The sequence below is a fragment of the Protopterus annectens genome, chromosome 9.part0 (genome assembly GCF_019279795.1).
Source record: "Protopterus annectens isolate FY-2018-M chromosome 9.part0, PAN1.0, whole genome shotgun sequence".
NCBI classification, from domain to species: Eukaryota; Metazoa; Chordata; order Ceratodontiformes; family Protopteridae; genus Protopterus; species Protopterus annectens.
The window spans coordinates 1,186,368,285-1,186,387,136 of NC_056743.1; the positions used below are offsets into that span (position 1 = coordinate 1,186,368,285).

Below are 18,852 nucleotides of genomic sequence, written 5' to 3' on the forward strand. Positions count from 1 at the left end.
AGTGGACACACTATGACACCATGTTGCAAGAAGGGCACATACAAGCTGAAGAGCTCATATAAAGTAGATTCAGACTCTTAAAAAAGAAAAAAAAGCCCCAGAACTGTGCCTTGTAGCTGTCACTTGTAACTTGTTACCAGCTTTGTCTCATTCTTTTTAATTTCTCCAAGTCTTTTGGGTTTCTAATACCATGACAGGAATTGACCCCATTCCTAATTCAAAGTATGACTAAAGTTCATGAAATTAGTATAGTTTCGGTCTTTGATGTCAGCCAGAAGTGCTCTACGCAGCACCCGCAGTGTGCCCAGTAATGAGTCCTTCTGCAATTCGTTCGGGGTTACATGGATTGTTAACATATCTAATTACTATTGTAGATTCTTTTTTATAAGACCCATTGCTCCTACTACTATTGGAACTGTTGGGTATCTTTCTTCCACATTGCTCTTGTTTCTGCCTGCAGAGCCTGGTATTTTATGACTTTGTGTCTGTCTGTACACAAGACACTGTAGTCACTAAGTGTGGGGATTTCAATGATCAATGCTACTTTTGTCTTCTTTTCTTGGACCACTATATCCGGTTTTCTAGCATCTATCTTTTGGACTGTTGGTAATGGGTGATCCCATGTTGTATAAACTTCATTATTTTCTATGATGCTTTGTGGCTCATGTTTCCAGTGTTTTTCAGCTACTTCGATACCATAATGTTTGCACAATCCACAGAGCAGCAGTTTTGCCACTTTAATATGCCTTTCAGTATACAGTCCTTCTGCCATTAGTATATCACAACTAGCAACAAGGTGTGTGACTGTTTCTATTTTGGTTTTGCAAAACCTACATTGGTCTGTTTCTCCCACATGTTAAATGGACTCTGTAAACCAACGTGTATGTAGCCCACTGTCTTGGGCTGCCAACATTAACCTTTCATCTCTTGGTTTAAATTTGCCTCTCCTTAACCATTTCTGCATTAATTCTTGATCAACATGAGGTTCTTCCAGAAGTATTCTATATTTGCAATTATATTTATACTTTTTCCAGATTTCTTGTCTTCTAATCTGGTCCTTCACCTTATATTCTTTCTTTTGTTTTTTGGCACATTCAGTTGCTGGCTGATTTTTTTATCGACTTCTGGTTTGATTTCCATTCCTTCTTGATGCCGATATGCTTCTGCTAAATTAATCAGAGAAGTCATCTTGGATTTACTCTCCTCATGTTTCAAAACTTTCGGGTCTTGTGATGTCAGCAGATATGTGTGGAGTCCCATGATTGCAGATCTATACATGTAGTCAATTTCAAGGAGGTCCATCCCTCCTTCGGAACGGGGAATATATAATCTTGGTATACACTTATTTTTATAAATCATTTGGTGAGCATGAAATATCCTTCTTGTTTTCCTATTTAATCTAGCCAACATGTTTTTGGGCCAGTCAGTCACTCCAAAACTGTAAGCCAGGACAGAAGGGGCAAATTGGTTTATAGCCTGGATTTTGTTCCTAGATGTCAACGCTGTTTTCAAAATTAATTTAAGTCTTCTAAAGTATTCCTTACTAAGTTTTATTCGTATTTGTTCATGTTTAATTGTTGATCCTTCATCAATTCCCAAATATTTATACACTCCCTGTTGCTCAAGTTCTTTATATCACATTCTTGTCCCAAACTGATGTTTTCCTGGTGCTGCAGTTTTCCTTCCTTAAAGGTTGCTTTTGCACAATTATCAAGACCAAATGACATTCTTATATCATCCAAAAAGGTTTTGACAACTTGTAGCTGTGCTTTCAGATTCTCATCTGATGAACTATACAGTTTTAAATCATCGACAAAGAGAAGATTGAGAAGTCTTTATACTTTGTTGTTTTCTAGGAGTCAAATTGTAGCCATGGCTTAAACTGTTAAGTAAACAGCTTAATGGGTTAAGGGCAAGGCAGAATAGCAACTGTGATAGAGAGTCACCCTCGAATATCCCCCTTTGAATTTTTATCCCTGGAATAATAATTTGTCCTTTATCATGGCTTAATTGCAAAGTGGCCTGCCACTGTTTCATGGTCACTGTAATGTAGTCGGTCAGTGTAGGGTGTATCTCATTTGTGTAACCTGCTGGATGTTGACAAAGAGCAAAGCTTAAGGGCACCTGTAATGGCACAGATTACTCAGAATGTGTACAACAGATATTTTATTCTGGTATGCAAACATGATGAAGCATCCTTTAAAGGCATGTTTGCAGCTATTCCTTCTCATGTTACACCTGATCTAGCAGTGAGTTAATAATGCACTTACAGAATTTTCTAGTGTTCATATATATGGCCATTACAACAGCATGTCTTACTGCTAGCAGGGATTAACTACTAATTTCTGAGCTGGAATACAGTGACCTAGTGTTAGTAGCTGTCTGTGATGACTCTGTGAAGCAAGCCAGGTTTCAATACCTGGGACCTTGCCAGTATGTGTCAGGGGTTGCTGAAAAAAAGTGTGCTCTTTGTAAACCGATGATAAGGGCTGTGCAAGCGTCTAATTTGGGTAAGACATTATCTAAATTCTTAGAGTGGTATCTGACAAGTGGGGAAGATGAGTGCGACTTCTGGACTGATCATTAGATTTTACAAGTACACTGAGCTCTGAGAAAGAGAGTGAGGGAATGAGAGAGACAGAGAGAGAGAGAGAGAGAGAGAGAGAGATTATATTGCCACTTTTACTTTACAAGATAATAAATGCGAGATGGAAAAAGCCAAGAAATGACTATAGACTGAATTCAAAAGACACTTGGGAAAAGCAAAGTGCCATACTGAGTAGGAAAGGACTGAGATTCATTTTATTGTTGAGGGGAAAACAGAATGATATATAAGGTTAAGAAGAGGGACACAACCAAAAAGTAATCAATAGTGAAAGAAACAAAACAATTCTGCTGGCAGAGTTAAAGGGAAGATTTCAGTTAGGAAGGGATTCAAGAAGAAATGAAATGAGAGGAAAAACAAAGTAAACTTAGAAAGTTTTGTGCAAAGGAAATTATAGCACTGATTAATGAGATGAGAAAATACTGTTCAGGAGGTCTTGGCAAATGAGACACCTTCTAAGTACATTAACAAGGAATGTATTTCAGAACCCAGAACCCAGAACCCAAAAATGTAATGATTTTCTCATGCAAGAGTAAAATTTGTTCACAGGATCTGTGGTAATACAAGACATTCATGCATGGATTAGACTGAGATATGAAACCACTGGTTTTAGGAGCTGTACTTGGCACAGTCAGAAGTGTTTCTTATACTGCAAAGATGTCTTGGGATCATCTTCAGAACTGAAATATAAATCCATTCACACGAGCAGTACAAAGTTTGCACATCTAATCAGCAAAGTGAGGGTATTCTGTAAGTACCTGAAACAAGCAATGTGATGCCAGACTGAAGAAAAGACTGCTTGACCCAGCATATAAAGCATAAAACTGATCCTCATTTCTTGATACCTGCGTTGCTTTCTCTTGGACTCTAGGTATGCTAATTAACAATTTGTGTTATCAAGCCTAGTTAACATAGACATATTGGTAGAAAAAAGCCTGCCCCTACTCACTACCCATATAAAAAGAAAACTGACACATCTCTAACTGCACTGCTGACAGAAACAAATGATTTAAAAAGAACTAGCATCCGGAAGACATAATTTACAAGTAAAGACAGCAGCAGAGAAAACAGTCTTTTTATTAAGAAGATGCTTGCAGTAATATTTGAAATGATATTTGTCATCGGGGTAATGACCTTTGTAACTTTCCTTGCTTACACTATGGTGCTCATCTTGAAGACCTTTTATGTGTCAAGACATCCCATCAATGTCTTGTACAAGACACTTAAGCAGGTTCTATTCTCCAACAAGCAGCCAGAACAGACAAACTACTTTCCTGACTTGAATGGTTTAGACAAGGAGCTATACAGAAGGCTGAAGGAATATTGCAAGCATTATTCCTGGTCTGGAATGGGTCGTATTGTAAAGGCAATCTACTCTCCAGATTGTCACAGATGTGGGAACACAGCAAATACACAAAGTCCTAATGTCTTACATCTCCCAGGTGTAGAGACACAGTTGTATTTCCCTCTTGATATCCTAAGCTATGATATTGGAATTTTGGAGAAGAACTATTTGGTAATATACAGGGAGTTTTGGAAAGCCTACCAGAGTCCTGCAGGTACTGTATGGCAGACCCATGATGTAAGTAAAGGCAAATGTTTTGCTTTTTGTTTATTCTTTAGAGGGAACTGGGTGAAAGAAAATTGTCAGCACTGCCCACAAACACACAAGGTGGTCCGCAGTCTGCGTACACATGTGCAGGGAAATGTCTTTGGTAATGCTAGATTTTTGGTGCTGTTGCCTGGAACTTTCACTTCGGACAGACATGGGGATTCCAACACTCGCCTTCGATGTCACTTAGGTAAGTAATGGATACATATAAATGGAACGAAAGTTAGCAAGCATAGTAACAGATTACTAACCTAACAAGCTAGGCAGTCAAAAGACTTTGCAACTAACATACCAATCAAGTACTTTAACAACAAAATAGTAATGAAAACTGTTATCAGGTCTTTCAGTTTCAGATTTAATATTATACTTTATTAAATACTCATCAAGTAAGTACCATTTTTTTTTATTTTATATATTTGATAATAGGGTAAGCCCACTGGGCACGCATGCGTATGCAGGAGTCAAGTGACTTGCTCAGAGTCACAGAGTAGGCAAACGGCGGTGGGTGGAATCAAACACTATATCCTGATAACAGGATGCAGCTAATAAACAGCTTCAGTACTTAATTCTCTATGCTAACTGCAACATGATTGAATGTCATATTTAATTTTATTTGTTAATTTCACTGTCTAGAGTATGCTTTGCTTTTTTAAACTGTTTTCCTAAATGTATATACTATCTTTGCAGCTGTCACACAGTTAGGGAACAAGACACAGCAGATGGGGTCTGCTATGTGGAATGACATCACTGTTCACATGACTGGAAACATGAGGTGACGCCAAATGATCCTATCTTTTCCAGGAGTGGTGTCATTGCACAAAACCTTGGAGTGCATTACTATTATAGTAAAACAGACGTTAGACACAGTCTGTTATATTACATTGTCATGTCATTGGCTCAGTAACCAATCAGATCCCTTGAATTTGCATTGCAGTTTTATAATTTCTCACTGGGTATTAGAAAGCGACCACATATGTTCCTGCTAGAGATGCAAAAAAAAAAACAGGTTGCTGAAATTTTCAAAAGAAGTATTAGACATGAAGTGGTCCTTTGGGACTAAGAGTAGTGGTACCCATTTCCAAGGCCAGAGCAAGGAATGGCATTGAAAACTATAGACTACTGAGCCTGACTTCACTGGTGGGGAAAACAGAGGTGGGAAAGAGCACAATTCCTGAATCAGAATGTCGTGTTCAGTGAAATCCTGTATGGATTCAGTGCTATTAAACTAACTTCATCCAATTCTATGAAGAGACCACAAGGAAGTGAACTCACGTAAGCCTATGGATGAGTATTATCTGAATTTCAGAAAAGCGATTAATCTGGTCCCATGCAGCAAGCTTCTTGTAAGAGCAAGGTGGAGAACAGTGGATAAGAAACTCTGTGGATGGGTGCTAAAGTGTTTAGTAAACAAAGAACAAAAGGTAATAGTCAAGGAAATCTAGCAAATGTAAGGAAGTGATGTGTGGCATCCCACAGAGATTGATATTGCGTCTGGCTCTAATCCCTTGTGCAAGGCATGAACACTGGACCACTTTTTTAACAGATATTACCAGATTTGGGAGGGGGTAGAGTCAGAAGAAGAACCAAGCAGGTAGTTTCTAAACGATGGCTGGAACTTCACTTCAGCCTTTCCCAATGTACTAAGCTTTACCTCAAGAATGACAGCACAGAGACTGAAAGTTAAAATCAAAGAGGAAGGTTAAAATATTCAGAACAGAAGAAAGACCTGGAATTATAAATGTACAAACCTAAAATATCAGGAACAAACTGAGCGAGTAACAACGGCAAATTGATTGCTGGGATATGTGTCTGGTGGGGAAGGGCTGAGATATAGGAAAGTAAAGACATGCTGTAGGTGGATTGGGCACTCTAAACTGGCCCTAGGTGTGAGTGTGTGCATGTGTGTGCCTTCTGTGGAAGGTTGGGTGCCGGGCTGGCAACTCAACACCATAAAACTCTACTGCCAATCATGAGTGGACAGCTGATCCGCTGTGGCGACCCCTAACCAGGAAAAGCCGAAAGAAGAAGAAGAAGAAGAAGATAACACAGTCTATGACTTATGAAAGCAGCTTAAGAGAACCCAACTATATTTTACCTGAAAAGAGAAAAAACAGGGAATATGATATAGATATATAAAGTACTAAGGCAAAAAAATTATCAACAATAGAAAATAAATTGATATAAATAGGTATAAACAGTGCATCAAGGAAACACAGTTTAACCTTGATATGAAGAAGCATTTTTAATGCAAAGAGTGGTTGCCAAGTGGAATAAATTACAGCCAGGATGACTATCAGAAACTGAGACAATTCAGTCTTTTTTGGGATTTCTATTCAGGTGGAATGGAGGATGGCATGCTGATTTAGGTTAGCTGCAGCAATAGGACAGACTAGATAGACCTGAAGTGATCTGATGTCTTCTAGTATATGTTATGTTGTATTCTCATGAGATGAAACAGAATATGAGGTAAAAGGCAAAGCTTAGGGCCCTACTTACCTCAGATTTAAATATTTTGTGATAAAGCACTTTCTGGGTATAGTTATCCCAGTTTTATACTTAACAATGGTGCAAACGTAATATTAATTAGTTAATTAATTACAAAATGTAAGTATTTTATGTTCAGCTGTGATATTATTGCCTTACATCATCTTAGATACGGAGAGCCTCTAATCAATCATAGTTTTGGTTTTCCTTTTGTTTAATGTACAATTAATATTTAGGCCTTTACAATGTCTCATTGTTATACATAACTGACCTTGCATAAATAAGTAGATGTGTTCACATGCTTTACTACTGAAATGAAGTTATTAATTGAAAGCTGGAGTTTGTATGATTGGAGATAAAAAATGTATAGCACACATAACATGAGAAGGGGTGCCAATATCAAAGTTTAACAGCATCCAGATAAAAGTCAGGGTTGTAAAGTTAGAAATGAATGTCCTGTTATACAGTTATTTTCTAATCATATATTGTGTGACTGTGAGTAAACTACTAGACTATTATGTACTTCTGAATTAAATTTCAGTAGGGGGATCCTGGCTCCATCAGGCATAAATGTTTATAGCAATGTAAATTAATGCTCAGCAGCTGTGCTTGCCTTAGAGCAATTTCTACTGAGATAGCATGGCTTAGGTCATTTAAATCTCTGGAGTGTATTCTTATTTTTATTTTTATTCTTTTTTTTATCCCTTTGGACCTCATCATTATTGGCTTGCCCCCCCCCCCCCGTGCCCCCGTATCCATGCCGGGTCTACCAGCCATCCTCCTACTTCCTCAGACTTACACTGGTATTGTTGGGGCCACTTGTGGATCGCAAGGGCTTCCTGGGGGCACATCCTGTCTGTGCTCATGTCTGCTTTTTTTGTTTGCTTGTTTGTTTGTCTCTGTTTACTACTCCTCCCATGCTAGTTGAATGCATTTGAAGGCAGCTATCCTCTTTGGGCCACACCTCCCCTTAGGGAGTGTATTAATGAGTGCCCTCCCACCCAGGATGGGCAATGCCCATCCCTTCACTCTGGCATCCATCCAAGCTGTTAATTACACTAGTTAGGTACCAAAATTGTGGGCTTTATTCTTGGAAAAGACTGTCCCATGTGACATCCTGCACCTACTCAGTTACATATCTATTGTGTGATGATTGGTATAATTAATCGTTTCCTAGGTGTATTATCATACAGATATAATCCTACTTTGTATTAACCTAAAATATAGACCTTTGGATTGAAGAGGCTAATCCTGTATTCGTCTCATGATAAGGTTTGCAGGTCCCAAGTGATTGTGAACTGGTGGTGGCCGGAATTCCACAGTGCTGGACTCCTGGACGTTGCTTACTTTTTGATGATTCATTCATTCGTTCACTGCAGATTGAAGGTGAGGAATGCAAGAGTACATATTAATTTTGGTTTTCTTTCACCTTAGAAAACAGCATGATTTTGTCATAATAGATAGGGAGATGGCAACATTTAGTTATGAATGCTTCTGTGGCAGTTAATTGGCACAACAGCTGCACTGCTCATATTGTTGGAGTTAATGCATTACATCCAAGTGACATCTCCAGATGCTTCTGCAGTTACATCATATTGACAACTCTAGGCATTGCATACTGCTTGTTCATATTTGCTTCAGTAATTCCAAAACCATACTACGTACAAGCTATTAAAAGATTTCACCTTACAGCTTAGACAGTGGCAGACTCAGCTGTATTGATAGTTATCCTCTGTCTAGTGCAGGCAAAGAAATATTAATTTGTTGTTCATATAATATTTATTTATATAGATAGAAAGTTCATGTGTTTTTAAATATCTTGACAACCAAGTAGCACAGACAGAACTGTTTATCTTCATATGAAAGCTCTCAGCTAGATGAATAAAATGCTGCTGACAGTATGTGTGTAACTTGAGTGGTTGTTGACATATTGTAAGTTGTTTACAAAATATTACAAATGTAATATTTACTGTGTTTACTGTGACTTATAAAATTCAGTGTAAGACCTAGATCCAAAGAATACTACCGCTATGAATATGGAAGTTGCAGTGCAAGCTTCCACATCCCTATTGGAGGGAATGAGTTAAAGATTCTGAAGAATAAGGGAATTCAAAGGGGCTACATCTTATACTGTTTGTATACTGTATGTATATCCTGAAGGCTAGTGTACTCTAGAGTACAGTGCCATATGGAGTAAAGACTTACAACACTAGTATTGCATTCCCATTTGGTGCCTTAGTTTGAGGATCTGTGGGGAAGGGCTCTGTATAGTCTGACTGACACAAATTTGAAAGACATATACTTGCCTGACATAGCAAATCTAAGTAAACAATATCATATCTGCCAAAAGAATAAAAACAGTCAATATGGGGGCACATTTTTCATAATATGTATGTATGTATGTATATATATAATGAACTGTTCACTGACACCAACACCAGATCTCTGTCTCAGTTCTCATGACAAAAGAGACCTGGTACCCTTCGACCTCCTGAATCTCCTAAAGTCCAGTGGCTCCTCCAGCACTAGAACCAGGGCTGTAAATGTTCACCGACAGATAAATAAAACATAGTTCGGGGGACAAGTTTATAACTCAGTGCCTCACAAACCTCTGGAATAAATTCTCTTTCATGTTAAGCACTCACTATCTACATTTAAACATAACTTGAATGACTGGATTAGTATTCACAGACTTACTCTTGGATTGTCAAGTATGGCCCTCCTGGAGAAAGGAGGTACTGCCTGTGGGAGGGTACTGGTGAGGTAAGAATGGTCATGAGACTGATTGGCCTTGAAATATCTATGACAACTGTGAAATCTATGAACACCAAACATGCAATAACATATACATGGAAAAACATTCAGATGTCTGTCATGTCACATGTGTGCTTATCAGATGCACTTTGTCCTATATATTATACTGAAAATAAGCGTGAAATTTCATAACAGCTGCCTATTTGTAGTGTAACGTCCTCCTTCAAAAAGCACTGTTCTGTAAAACCAATTGCCACTAGGATACAAGGGAAGATTATGTGGGAGAACAACATTGATGCTTGCCTGTAAGTTTGTGAGATGTTAAATAACATGGCATGAACCTTGTGAGCATTGACCTGTACATAGAACAAGACAAGCACAGATACATAAATAAATCAATAACTATTGGTTAGGGATTTAAAGAAAGACAGAAGCAACTCCTAATAAGAAAACAATAACTAGAACAAAAGAATTGTTTAACAAATGACACCTAAAACGATTTCACAGGTTCATAGGTTCACAGGTGTGTACTAGGCCAATGGCCCTGGAGCCTTTACAAGCCTAGCCCATAGAAGTGCCCTGGCATCATGCCGCCATTAGTTCCCAGTGCCTCTATCAAGTAGAGCCACTGGAGTGATCCCCAGGGTGAACTTTCTATTTCCCATCCACTCTTCAAGATTTCTGCTGAAAGGGGCCAGTGAGGTGTTTTGCTTGACATGTATGGGAAGTCTATTCCAGAGCATGGGCAGTCTGTGGGTTATGAACCTGTCCCTTCAGCATGTTCTGTTGATTGTGGTAATGAGGTTGAGGTCCCTGGAGCATGTGGTGCAGAGGGATTGGGATTTCATTAGGTGTAACATTTCTAACAGGGCTGGAAAAGACATGGTGTTGTAAGTCAAGCAGAGATCACCTCTTAATAGACAATATGAGACAGAGAAAAGCTGGAGTTTTTTTAGTCTGTCTATGTAGGGTATGTGTTTAAGACCTAGGATCCTCTTCATGAGGTACTTCTGTGGCCTTTCCAGCTGTAGCGGGTGTTTAGTGAGGTACATGCGAAATGGGGCATTATACTCGATGACTGGACTAATGAGGGAAGAGTAGAGAGAGATGATGACCTCTTTCTTCCTGGATGCAAAACCCTTGGTAATGAGATGTGCCACATAGAAGGACTTTCTGACCACAGTGACAATGTGATGGTCGAAGGAGAGTTTGCTGTCAACCTGTGTTCCCAGATCTCTTATAATGCCTTCAGTGTTCAGTGGGCCACCATCAATGTGGTAATCAGTGGGAACTGAGTTTTTCCCAAAGGGAATGACGATGCATTTTTTGGCATTAAGCTTAAGGCCATGGTTTAGACACCAGTCGTTGATCTCAGTGAAGCCTTTCTGTAGGACGTCTACATCATTTGAGGAGTTAGTAATGGCTCCCAGCTTGGAATCGTCGGTGAACTTGATCAGCCAGAGTCCCTCCGTGTTGGCCTGGATTTCTGAGAAGAAGATGCCAAACAGGAGAGGACCAGGACCGAACCCTGTGGGACTCCACTTGTGACTGGTTGGTAGTCTGACTGGCTACTTTCACACTGTGGCTTCTATCTGTGAGCCAATTTGCAACCCACTTAGTGATGTAGGGGTTGATGCCTAGTTTGGTGAGTCTATCAATAATTACTGAGTGGGGAATGGTATCAAAGGCCTTGGCTAGATCGAGGTAGGCTGTATGAACTTCCTTGCCCTCATCCACAGCTCTGGTGACTGACTCAAATAAGTCAACTAGGTTGAGCAAGCATGATCTGCCCTTCACAAAACCAAACTGAGTGCGATCCAGAGTTTGGAGATTCCCTATATCCTTGTTAATTAGGTTCATGATGATGTGCTCCATAGTCTTACATATCAGACTCATCAGGCTAATAGTGCGATAATTCCCAGGGTCTGTAGTTGCTCCCCCTTTATGGAGAGAGGGATGACCACTCTGTAGGGATAAAGTCTGAAGTGAGGCTGTGATTGAACATGGCACACAGGTGTGGTGCCAGTTCACTTTGTAGTTCATGTAAAACACAACCAGGGATATTGTCAGATCCCATGGAAGCTGTATTCTTGGCCTTGGACAATGCAGCTGTGACCTGTGCTGCAGTAATGCTGGGTGCCTGGCATTCTTCCGGTACTGCAATTGGTCCTTTAGGGGAGGAAAGAGAGTGCTAAAGTTGGCACTGAATCTGTCGGCCAGTATGTTGGCAATATCTGTTGGCTCAGTATAGGAGGTACCATTATGCAGTAACTCAGAGCAAATCAGGATATTGCCATGGAGATTCTTGATATAAACGTAGAAGGCTTTGTGGTTGTTTTTAGTGTCTGTCGCAATTCTGCCTTCATAGCTAGCTTTAGAGGTTTTGATGAGGGATCGCAACTTTTTGTGGAGAATAATAAGGGAGTTTTTCCAGTCTTGAGACTTCACCTTTTTCTGGAACAGTTTTTTCCCTCTGTTGTAGAGTTTGTTACTGGCAGGGCACCAGCAGATTGGCTTTCTTTTTTTGGAGGAGAGTGTCTTGCTTCTGTTGCGTATGGCTAGTTTCATGCATTTATGTACATATTCATACAGTGCATTGGTGTATGATTTGGCTGTCATGCACCTATTTTGCATTTGCATGGGTGCTGTGAAGTTAACCACCTCTGTTTGTAGGAGCCCAAAGTCAGGTTTGCAGAAGTTTTTCAAGGTGGTTACCTTTGATGGTGGTGTGGGTGAGATGTGGAATTCCATGGTAATTAGTTTGTGGTCGGAATTACCCAGGGAGGAATTGACTATTGGTGTTGAGTAACAGTTGCCCATGTTAGTAATAACCAGGTCAAGGATGTTGCTTCTTCTAGTGGGGCTAAGAATGAGCTGGTTCAGTGCATTGGAATTTATGAATTCCAGGAAGCGTTGGGCAAGTGTACTGGTGCATGAGTAGTTTTCCTAGTTGATGGAAGGGTAGCTGAAGTCACCTGGTAGGAGAGTGTTCGGTTGGACCTTAATAGTTTCCTGGGTGCTTAGGAACGTGGAATGAGAGTCTTCAGACATGGTTGGGGACCTACAGCAGGTTATGATCTGAATCGCCGTCTTACCCAATGTTAGTTGTACCTGAAGTATCTCAGATGCATTATGCTGGGCTACTAGTCTGGAGGTATGCATATCCTTAATTAATATGGAGATGCCACCACCTTTGGAGCTTCAGTCCACGTTCCGGGGCTTAATGGTGTGGAATGAGTTACAGCCTGGTAGTGCAGGGGTGCTTCCTGCTGCTTTAAACCAGGTCTCTGTTACAGCACAAATGTCGATGTTCTTCATTTTGAGGAGTGCTTCGAGCAAGTGCATCTTGAGATTTAGACTTCTAGCATTGAGCAGCATGACTCTCAGATCGCATTTATTTATAGCTGTTATGGTGGTAATTTGGTCTTTGAAACACCGCCTAAAAAAGGCACTATAGGGGTAGCAAGACCCTTAGCCAGTATCCAGAAACCTAGGGGTGACAGATGCAGGCCATCTCTGGCAAAGCATCGAGGTCTGTCAGTCATGTCATCCCAAGAAGATACTGGATCCCCTTAGAATGACACCAAAAACTTAGCCAATTGTTGAAGTCTATCATTTTCTGCTTGTACTGTGGTATCATTCTGGGCAATGGTAGGACGCTGCTCAGGGCTAGGGTCATACCTACCTGGGCCACATAATTTGAGAGTTCCTCCATGTCTCTTTTCATATAGTCCAGGGAGGTATATCTCAGGTCATTCACACCCACATGGACAATGACAGTCATACTTGTACTTGTTGTGGAGTGACCTGAATGCATGTGTTATGTGTCGGATCCTGGCACCTGACAGACAGCTGACTGTTATCTTCTCCATATTCAACCTAGTGAGTGGGATACCACTGTGTCTCACTATCGAGTCACCTGTGATTAGTGTATTGGGCAAGCTGTTTTGCCTTAGGGGATTAGGTTGAGGGGCACACTGTGTAGGCGAGCTATGTGTCTTGAGATTTGTGCTGTGTTGTGCTAGTCAAGTGCATTTCTGATTTGGAGGTCTCTGCTGTTTGGGTAGATTTCTATTGATACCCTCTACAAAGGAGGGTGTGTGGTTTGTGTTTTTATGTGAGAGATGTGAGGGTGGGTGTTCTGGAGGGCTATGTGTTCCATGTGGTGTGGTGCAGGTGTTGACCTTCTCCTCTTGACTAGCTATTCTGGTCTTGGCTGGAGAGTGCATGTCTTCCAGTTTGGATATATAACTGCATCTCTCACAAGTCTGAGTGTTGGGAGGTAAGAGGAGAGGGTTGTCTGTGTACATGAGGCAGTTTCTACACTGCCTCAGAATGCCCAAGTTCACCAGGTTAATAGGCAAAAGCGCAGGGAACTGACCTTTAGACATGCCAGGAGGGATTTTCATTATTAATAAGTACCAGAGCTGTTTCCTTATAGGATGTTTAGTGCTGTTAGCATTTATGTGTGCTACAATAATTGCTACAAGAAACCTGATAAAGTGCTAGGCGAATAAGCTAGTTAAATGCAAGAGAGAAGAGAACTAGCAAGATCTAAGGGAAAAATTGAAGAGCAGACTTTCTGGTACTTGTAATAGCTTACCCTAGCTTAGGGGCACTGCGCAGCTCACAAACCCGTGCAAACATGGGCTTTTAAAGCAGAAAGTTGAAAGGGAGCTTGAAACCACTCCTTTTGTGGTAGATAGGCTACCTAGCACTTACCACTCCCACTGATAACCTGAGAGGCTTCCCTCTAACACAGAAAGGTCTGGGGAACTCAGAAACTACAATACAGTCCTGAATACAGCAAATATGTAGCTGGACTACTCTAGTAAAAGGAAAGGCAGGAAAACAAGCTAGAACTTTTTTTTTAATATAACAGTAACAAATGAGCAAACTGATTTAAACAAATTAACCAATTAACCAATAAAAAGTTCAAAACTGAGCCCTGTCCAGCAGTCTTCAATCAGACAAGTTCTAGCTGCACACTCCTGCCACTAGGGTGCAGGGGAACCTTCTCCAAAAGAGATGGCCTGGATTAGTGCTCAAGTTATACAAACAAAGCTAGATTCAGCAGATTTGAATCTAGTCTATGCTACAGCAAACAAGGCACATGAATTTCAAAAAGAAACAGTTCAAATAAGCAGGTACATCAAGCCTTTAACCAGAAATTCTCAGTTCAGAAGGGCAGAATCTATCCTTTTCTTCCACAAGAGTGCAGATCACAAAAATTCTTAATGAAAAATAACTGGCCTGAAGCCCAAGTGCTTAAAGCAGAACTAAGACACTTTTAGAATAACAGACACTAAGCCTTCAATCAGCAACTCCCAACTAAGAAGGATTTAAGCTACCTGTCCTGCCACAAGAGTGCAGACCATAAATCTTCTTTATGTAAAACAACTGGCCTGAAGCCCAAGTGTTTAAACTAAAAGGCTTAGAATAACATCACAAAATAGTTCTAGCAGTTTGAATAAGAAAGGGTTGTTTTGCAAGTTTTTTTTAAAAGTTCCCACATAAAGGGTATACCGGTAATTTTGCTTGTCAGAATTCTCTCACAGTGGTCCTCAATTGAAGTGTCATCCCTCATTTTACCTCACAGAACCCTTCCATACATGTTTCACATTTTCAGCATGTCCAGGTATGGGCATCTCTCTTCATTTTACACTTCCTAAAACCTCTATGCAGACTGCACCCCATAGAAACACACTACACCTTGTGATTGTCTTCCATATGAAAGGACTATCCCACATTCCATCCTTCAGAACCCCTCTATCAATACTTCTCACTGCCCCCCATTTGAGGGACATTGCCTGTTAATCTATTAGAGGTGTTGAGGTTATGAGGAGCAAAATAATTCATACTCTTCTCAGGGGCAAAGTATTAAAAAGTAATTACATAGAGAGAGAGAGAGACAGAGAGAGAGAGAGAGAGAGAGAGAGACAGAGAGAGAGAGAGTGCTTATGTCTAAAGTCATTTTGATTATATAAAGAAGTGGGTTTTGAACTGTATACTTACTGGCTAAATAAAAATGATTATAAAAAGTAATTCAGATTATGTCATTGTGTGAAATAATAGAATAGTAACTTGAATGAGGCCAGATTTTTGACTGAGTTGCCAGTGACCTGAGTTTAGGAAGAAGTCCAAAGCTCACAAAGATGTTGTAGTTAAGACAGAGAAGATGAACCATGTGGTGTTTCCTGGAAACATGGGGATATATCTGCTACTTTGGTTGTCCACTGCTAAGTGCCAAAGTCCTTTGTAGATGTTGATCACATCAGTATTTTAATCAAATCAAGAAAGCCAAGGGGCACATGTGCATAGTGCGCGCACCTCCATATCATATGAGTGAGTACTGTAACAATGGAGAAGAAAAACAGAGATGTTTGTTCCAAAGAGTAGGAATGTATCACAAATCTGTGCTTTCCTGGTTGCTAATTGGTATGTCTTGTGGCAAAAAGAGTGTCCTATATCATATCTATGTGAGGTTTAAAACTCAAGCTGTGGTGGCGGTGGTGGGGATGAGTGAATTGGGACACTTGTCTTATCCTGACTGAGTGGACTTTGATTGTGGTTGTGTTGATGAGAAGAGGTGATGTTACAGTATAAAGAAAAGTAAAAAGCAGTAAAAATAGATGTATGTACATCTAGTCTCAGAAATTATTTTTTTTTATAATATCTGACTTGTTTTTATTTTCAGGAGATGAATCAGAAGCTCCATTAGTACTTTTTGAAGTTGATCTCTGGCACCCAGACATCACAGCAATGGAACGCCAAGCAATAGATTACTTATTTGCACCCAGATAAGAGAAATTTCCTGAACTGTGGCTCTGCTCAGATGCACAAAACAATTCAGTCACCAAAACATTGGTCTGCTGTACATTATGGGTTATAACATTAGATATTAAGCCTCAGTTATACCTGTGCAGATGTGAATTTGAGGAAGCATTCCAACAGCTCTGCTCAGATGCACAAAACAATTCAGTCACCAAAACATTGGTCTGCTGTACATTATGGGTTATAACATTAGATATTAAGCCTCAGTTATACCTGTGCAGATGTGAATTTGAGGAAGCATTCCAACAGTAGTTTAAAAAGGACAATAAAGATTGTATATATTTAACATTGTAAAAGTTTGTCAAAGTTATGCTGCAGCTTTATGTACTATCAAAATTATTTTAGAACTCTAAGATATTGCCCCACCCATGAATGTGGTCTGAACTGACATTGTGCTGGTAATAATGTTTCTTACTGTTAGCTCTTTATAATAAATATTTCTTGACATTTAACAAAATCTTAAGGAGTGTTTAGGATATTGGGTGTGTTATACTTCTCTGAATAATAATAATAATAATAATAATGATATAACAAATGTATCTGAAAAAGGTTGCAGGCTCTAAAGAAAAAAAAAACAATACTTAAATGTTTCAGTTCCTGCTTTCACTTGGCAGTACTCTGTGAGCCACCTTTTACTTGTAGAGCAGATAAGATAATAAGGAAAGAGAAAGTTCTTTATTCACTCTTTGAACCTGACTTTGTCCTTAACTATGTATCATTAGATGCCATTTCAAGCCAAGTGGTTTTATTATACTCAATATTTTGGAACACACTCACTCACATGTAGGGCAAAAATGGTAGTCACTTGTGCTCCATTAACTTGTACTGTCTGGTTTCCCAATGCACCTTCGTAAAATATATGTTCAGTTTCTTATTTTTCTAGTTTTGACATGATGTCTCAGTTTTAAGAAAATACAACCTGCTAAACTGATTTATTAGCTGTGGCAGTGGGCCTATGGAGTCTGCATTATGCTATTTGTAATTCTTTTGCTGAACTGTAAGTGGTGAGGAGTTTGTGATTTACCATTTTATGTTGTTTTCACACTGGTGTAAATCAGTGATTCTGATAAAGTGATTAAGAAAACAGATGAAATAAAAAAGTTATACAATTTTTACTAACATCATCATGGTACGTTTAATGTTTTTCTTGGTTTGTATTAAGTATCTTTATAAAGTACATAAGATGTTTTTTTTTTTCTGGGGGGGGGGGAGGTTAACTGCATTTTTGTTGAGTTATTTGGTGACATCTATAACTCACCAAATACCAATATAGAAACTGAACCTCACAATTAATGCTTGAAAATATTCTATTTTTACTGTGTCTGGCTGAGAAAGTTGGTCAGCATATGATTTTTTTTTTTTAGATATTGTGCATAAATATACGTTTGCTATTAATTAGTGCTGTAGTGCAGACTGAATGTTGGAGTGAATACTTCACTGCTAAGTACAGCAAAATTTTAAATAACTGTCTTTTGGGACAGAGAAGAATGCTTATCTATAAAAAATAAAAGTGTTAATACAGAGATACTCCCCCGGATTTACTAAACTTCCGTGCAGGACTAGCACAATCTATTTTACCTGGCAAAGCACATTTCATTGCAAAACCCACTAAATAACATATATATATATATATATATATATATATATATATATATATATATATATAAACTGGAGTACTGCAAGAAATGCACATGTGAAGTATCAGTGTCAATATATATATATATATATATATATATATATATATATATATATATATATATATATATATATATAAACTGGAGTACTGCAAGAAATGCACATGTGAAGTATCAGTGTCAGACTGAATAAGGTTGTAATAAGCAGGGTTAAGCACAAATAAGCAATGGTAAGCATATGTTAGTACTAGTAAGTGGGCTTAAGCCCGTTTGTGCGGCGGTAAGCAATGCCTACACTGGTTAAGCAAATCTGAAGCTAACACCCTGTAAGCAGATGTAACGGCAGGTTAACAGTGCTTACCTCGATGCAAACCCGCTAATAACTGACTAAATGTGCCTTAACCACTCTCTATTCAATGGCCTTTGTTCCGCCCAGAAACAAAATAAACAGCCTCTGCTAAGCTTGAACACAGAACCCCACACACCATAGGCAAAGTTATTTACCACTAAGCCATGTCAGATATATATAACCCTGATGTATCCAAAACATATCAACCAGCCCAGTCGTTCAACAGTACAGAGAATGTATTCCAATATGTAAATGTATTTGTGTGAGTAAATATAGTAATAGCTAAACAGATACAACATATCAATAGATGTAGATCTCTCTCTCTCTCTCTCTCTATATATATATATATATATATATATATATATATTTATATATGGCCACACATCTGTAGATAGCAATGGTAGATTGACAAATACAAATATGTCCACATGCACCATTAATGGGGTTGAGACACCCCAAACAATATACATCATGTATGAATAGACATATCCCCACCACCACAGCCAAACACATCCACCCTGCAATACACTAAAGTGTTACAGATCACATACGCAGGACCTGACATGACATGTGCACAACA

General features: G+C 39.2%; 1 protein-coding gene across 3 annotated transcripts; it reads left to right on the forward strand.

The window, feature by feature from the left end:
• Positions 1 to 2,472: 2,472 nt before the first annotated feature.
• Positions 2,473 to 17,410, forward strand: LOC122811920 (aspartate beta-hydroxylase domain-containing protein 2-like). Of its 3 annotated transcripts, XR_006366313.1 has the most exons (4): positions 2,473 to 4,407; positions 7,974 to 8,087; positions 16,153 to 16,322; positions 16,452 to 17,410. XR_006366313.1 is itself a non-coding variant. In XM_044084087.1 (3 exons), the coding sequence occupies exons 1-3, from the start codon at positions 3,693 to 3,695 to the stop codon at positions 16,257 to 16,259; spliced, it is 936 nt and encodes a 311-aa protein (XP_043940022.1). In that variant the 5' UTR covers positions 2,474 to 3,692; the 3' UTR covers positions 16,260 to 17,410. The 3 variants fall into 3 exon arrangements, 2 of the variants coding, with proteins under 2 accessions (XP_043940022.1, XP_043940023.1); XM_044084087.1 differs by having other exon boundaries at positions 2,474 to 4,407; positions 16,153 to 17,410; XM_044084088.1 differs by having other exon boundaries at positions 2,477 to 4,164; positions 16,153 to 17,410.
• The last annotated feature ends 1,442 nt before the right edge of the window (positions 17,411 to 18,852 follow it).

Excerpts from the sequence above, each read along its gene's own strand:
- LOC122811920 (XM_044084087.1), top strand. The coding sequence starts at position 3,693 with ATGCTTGCAGTAATATTTGAAATGATATTTGTCATCGGGGTAATGACC. Across the intron at positions 4,408-7,973 it reads TCGCCTTCGATGTCACTTAG|GTTTGCAGGTCCCAAGTGAT; the intron begins GTAAGTAATGGA and ends TCTCATGATAAG. Across the intron at positions 8,088-16,152 it reads TCGTTCACTGCAGATTGAAG|GAGATGAATCAGAAGCTCCA; the intron begins GTGAGGAATGCA and ends TTTTATTTTCAG.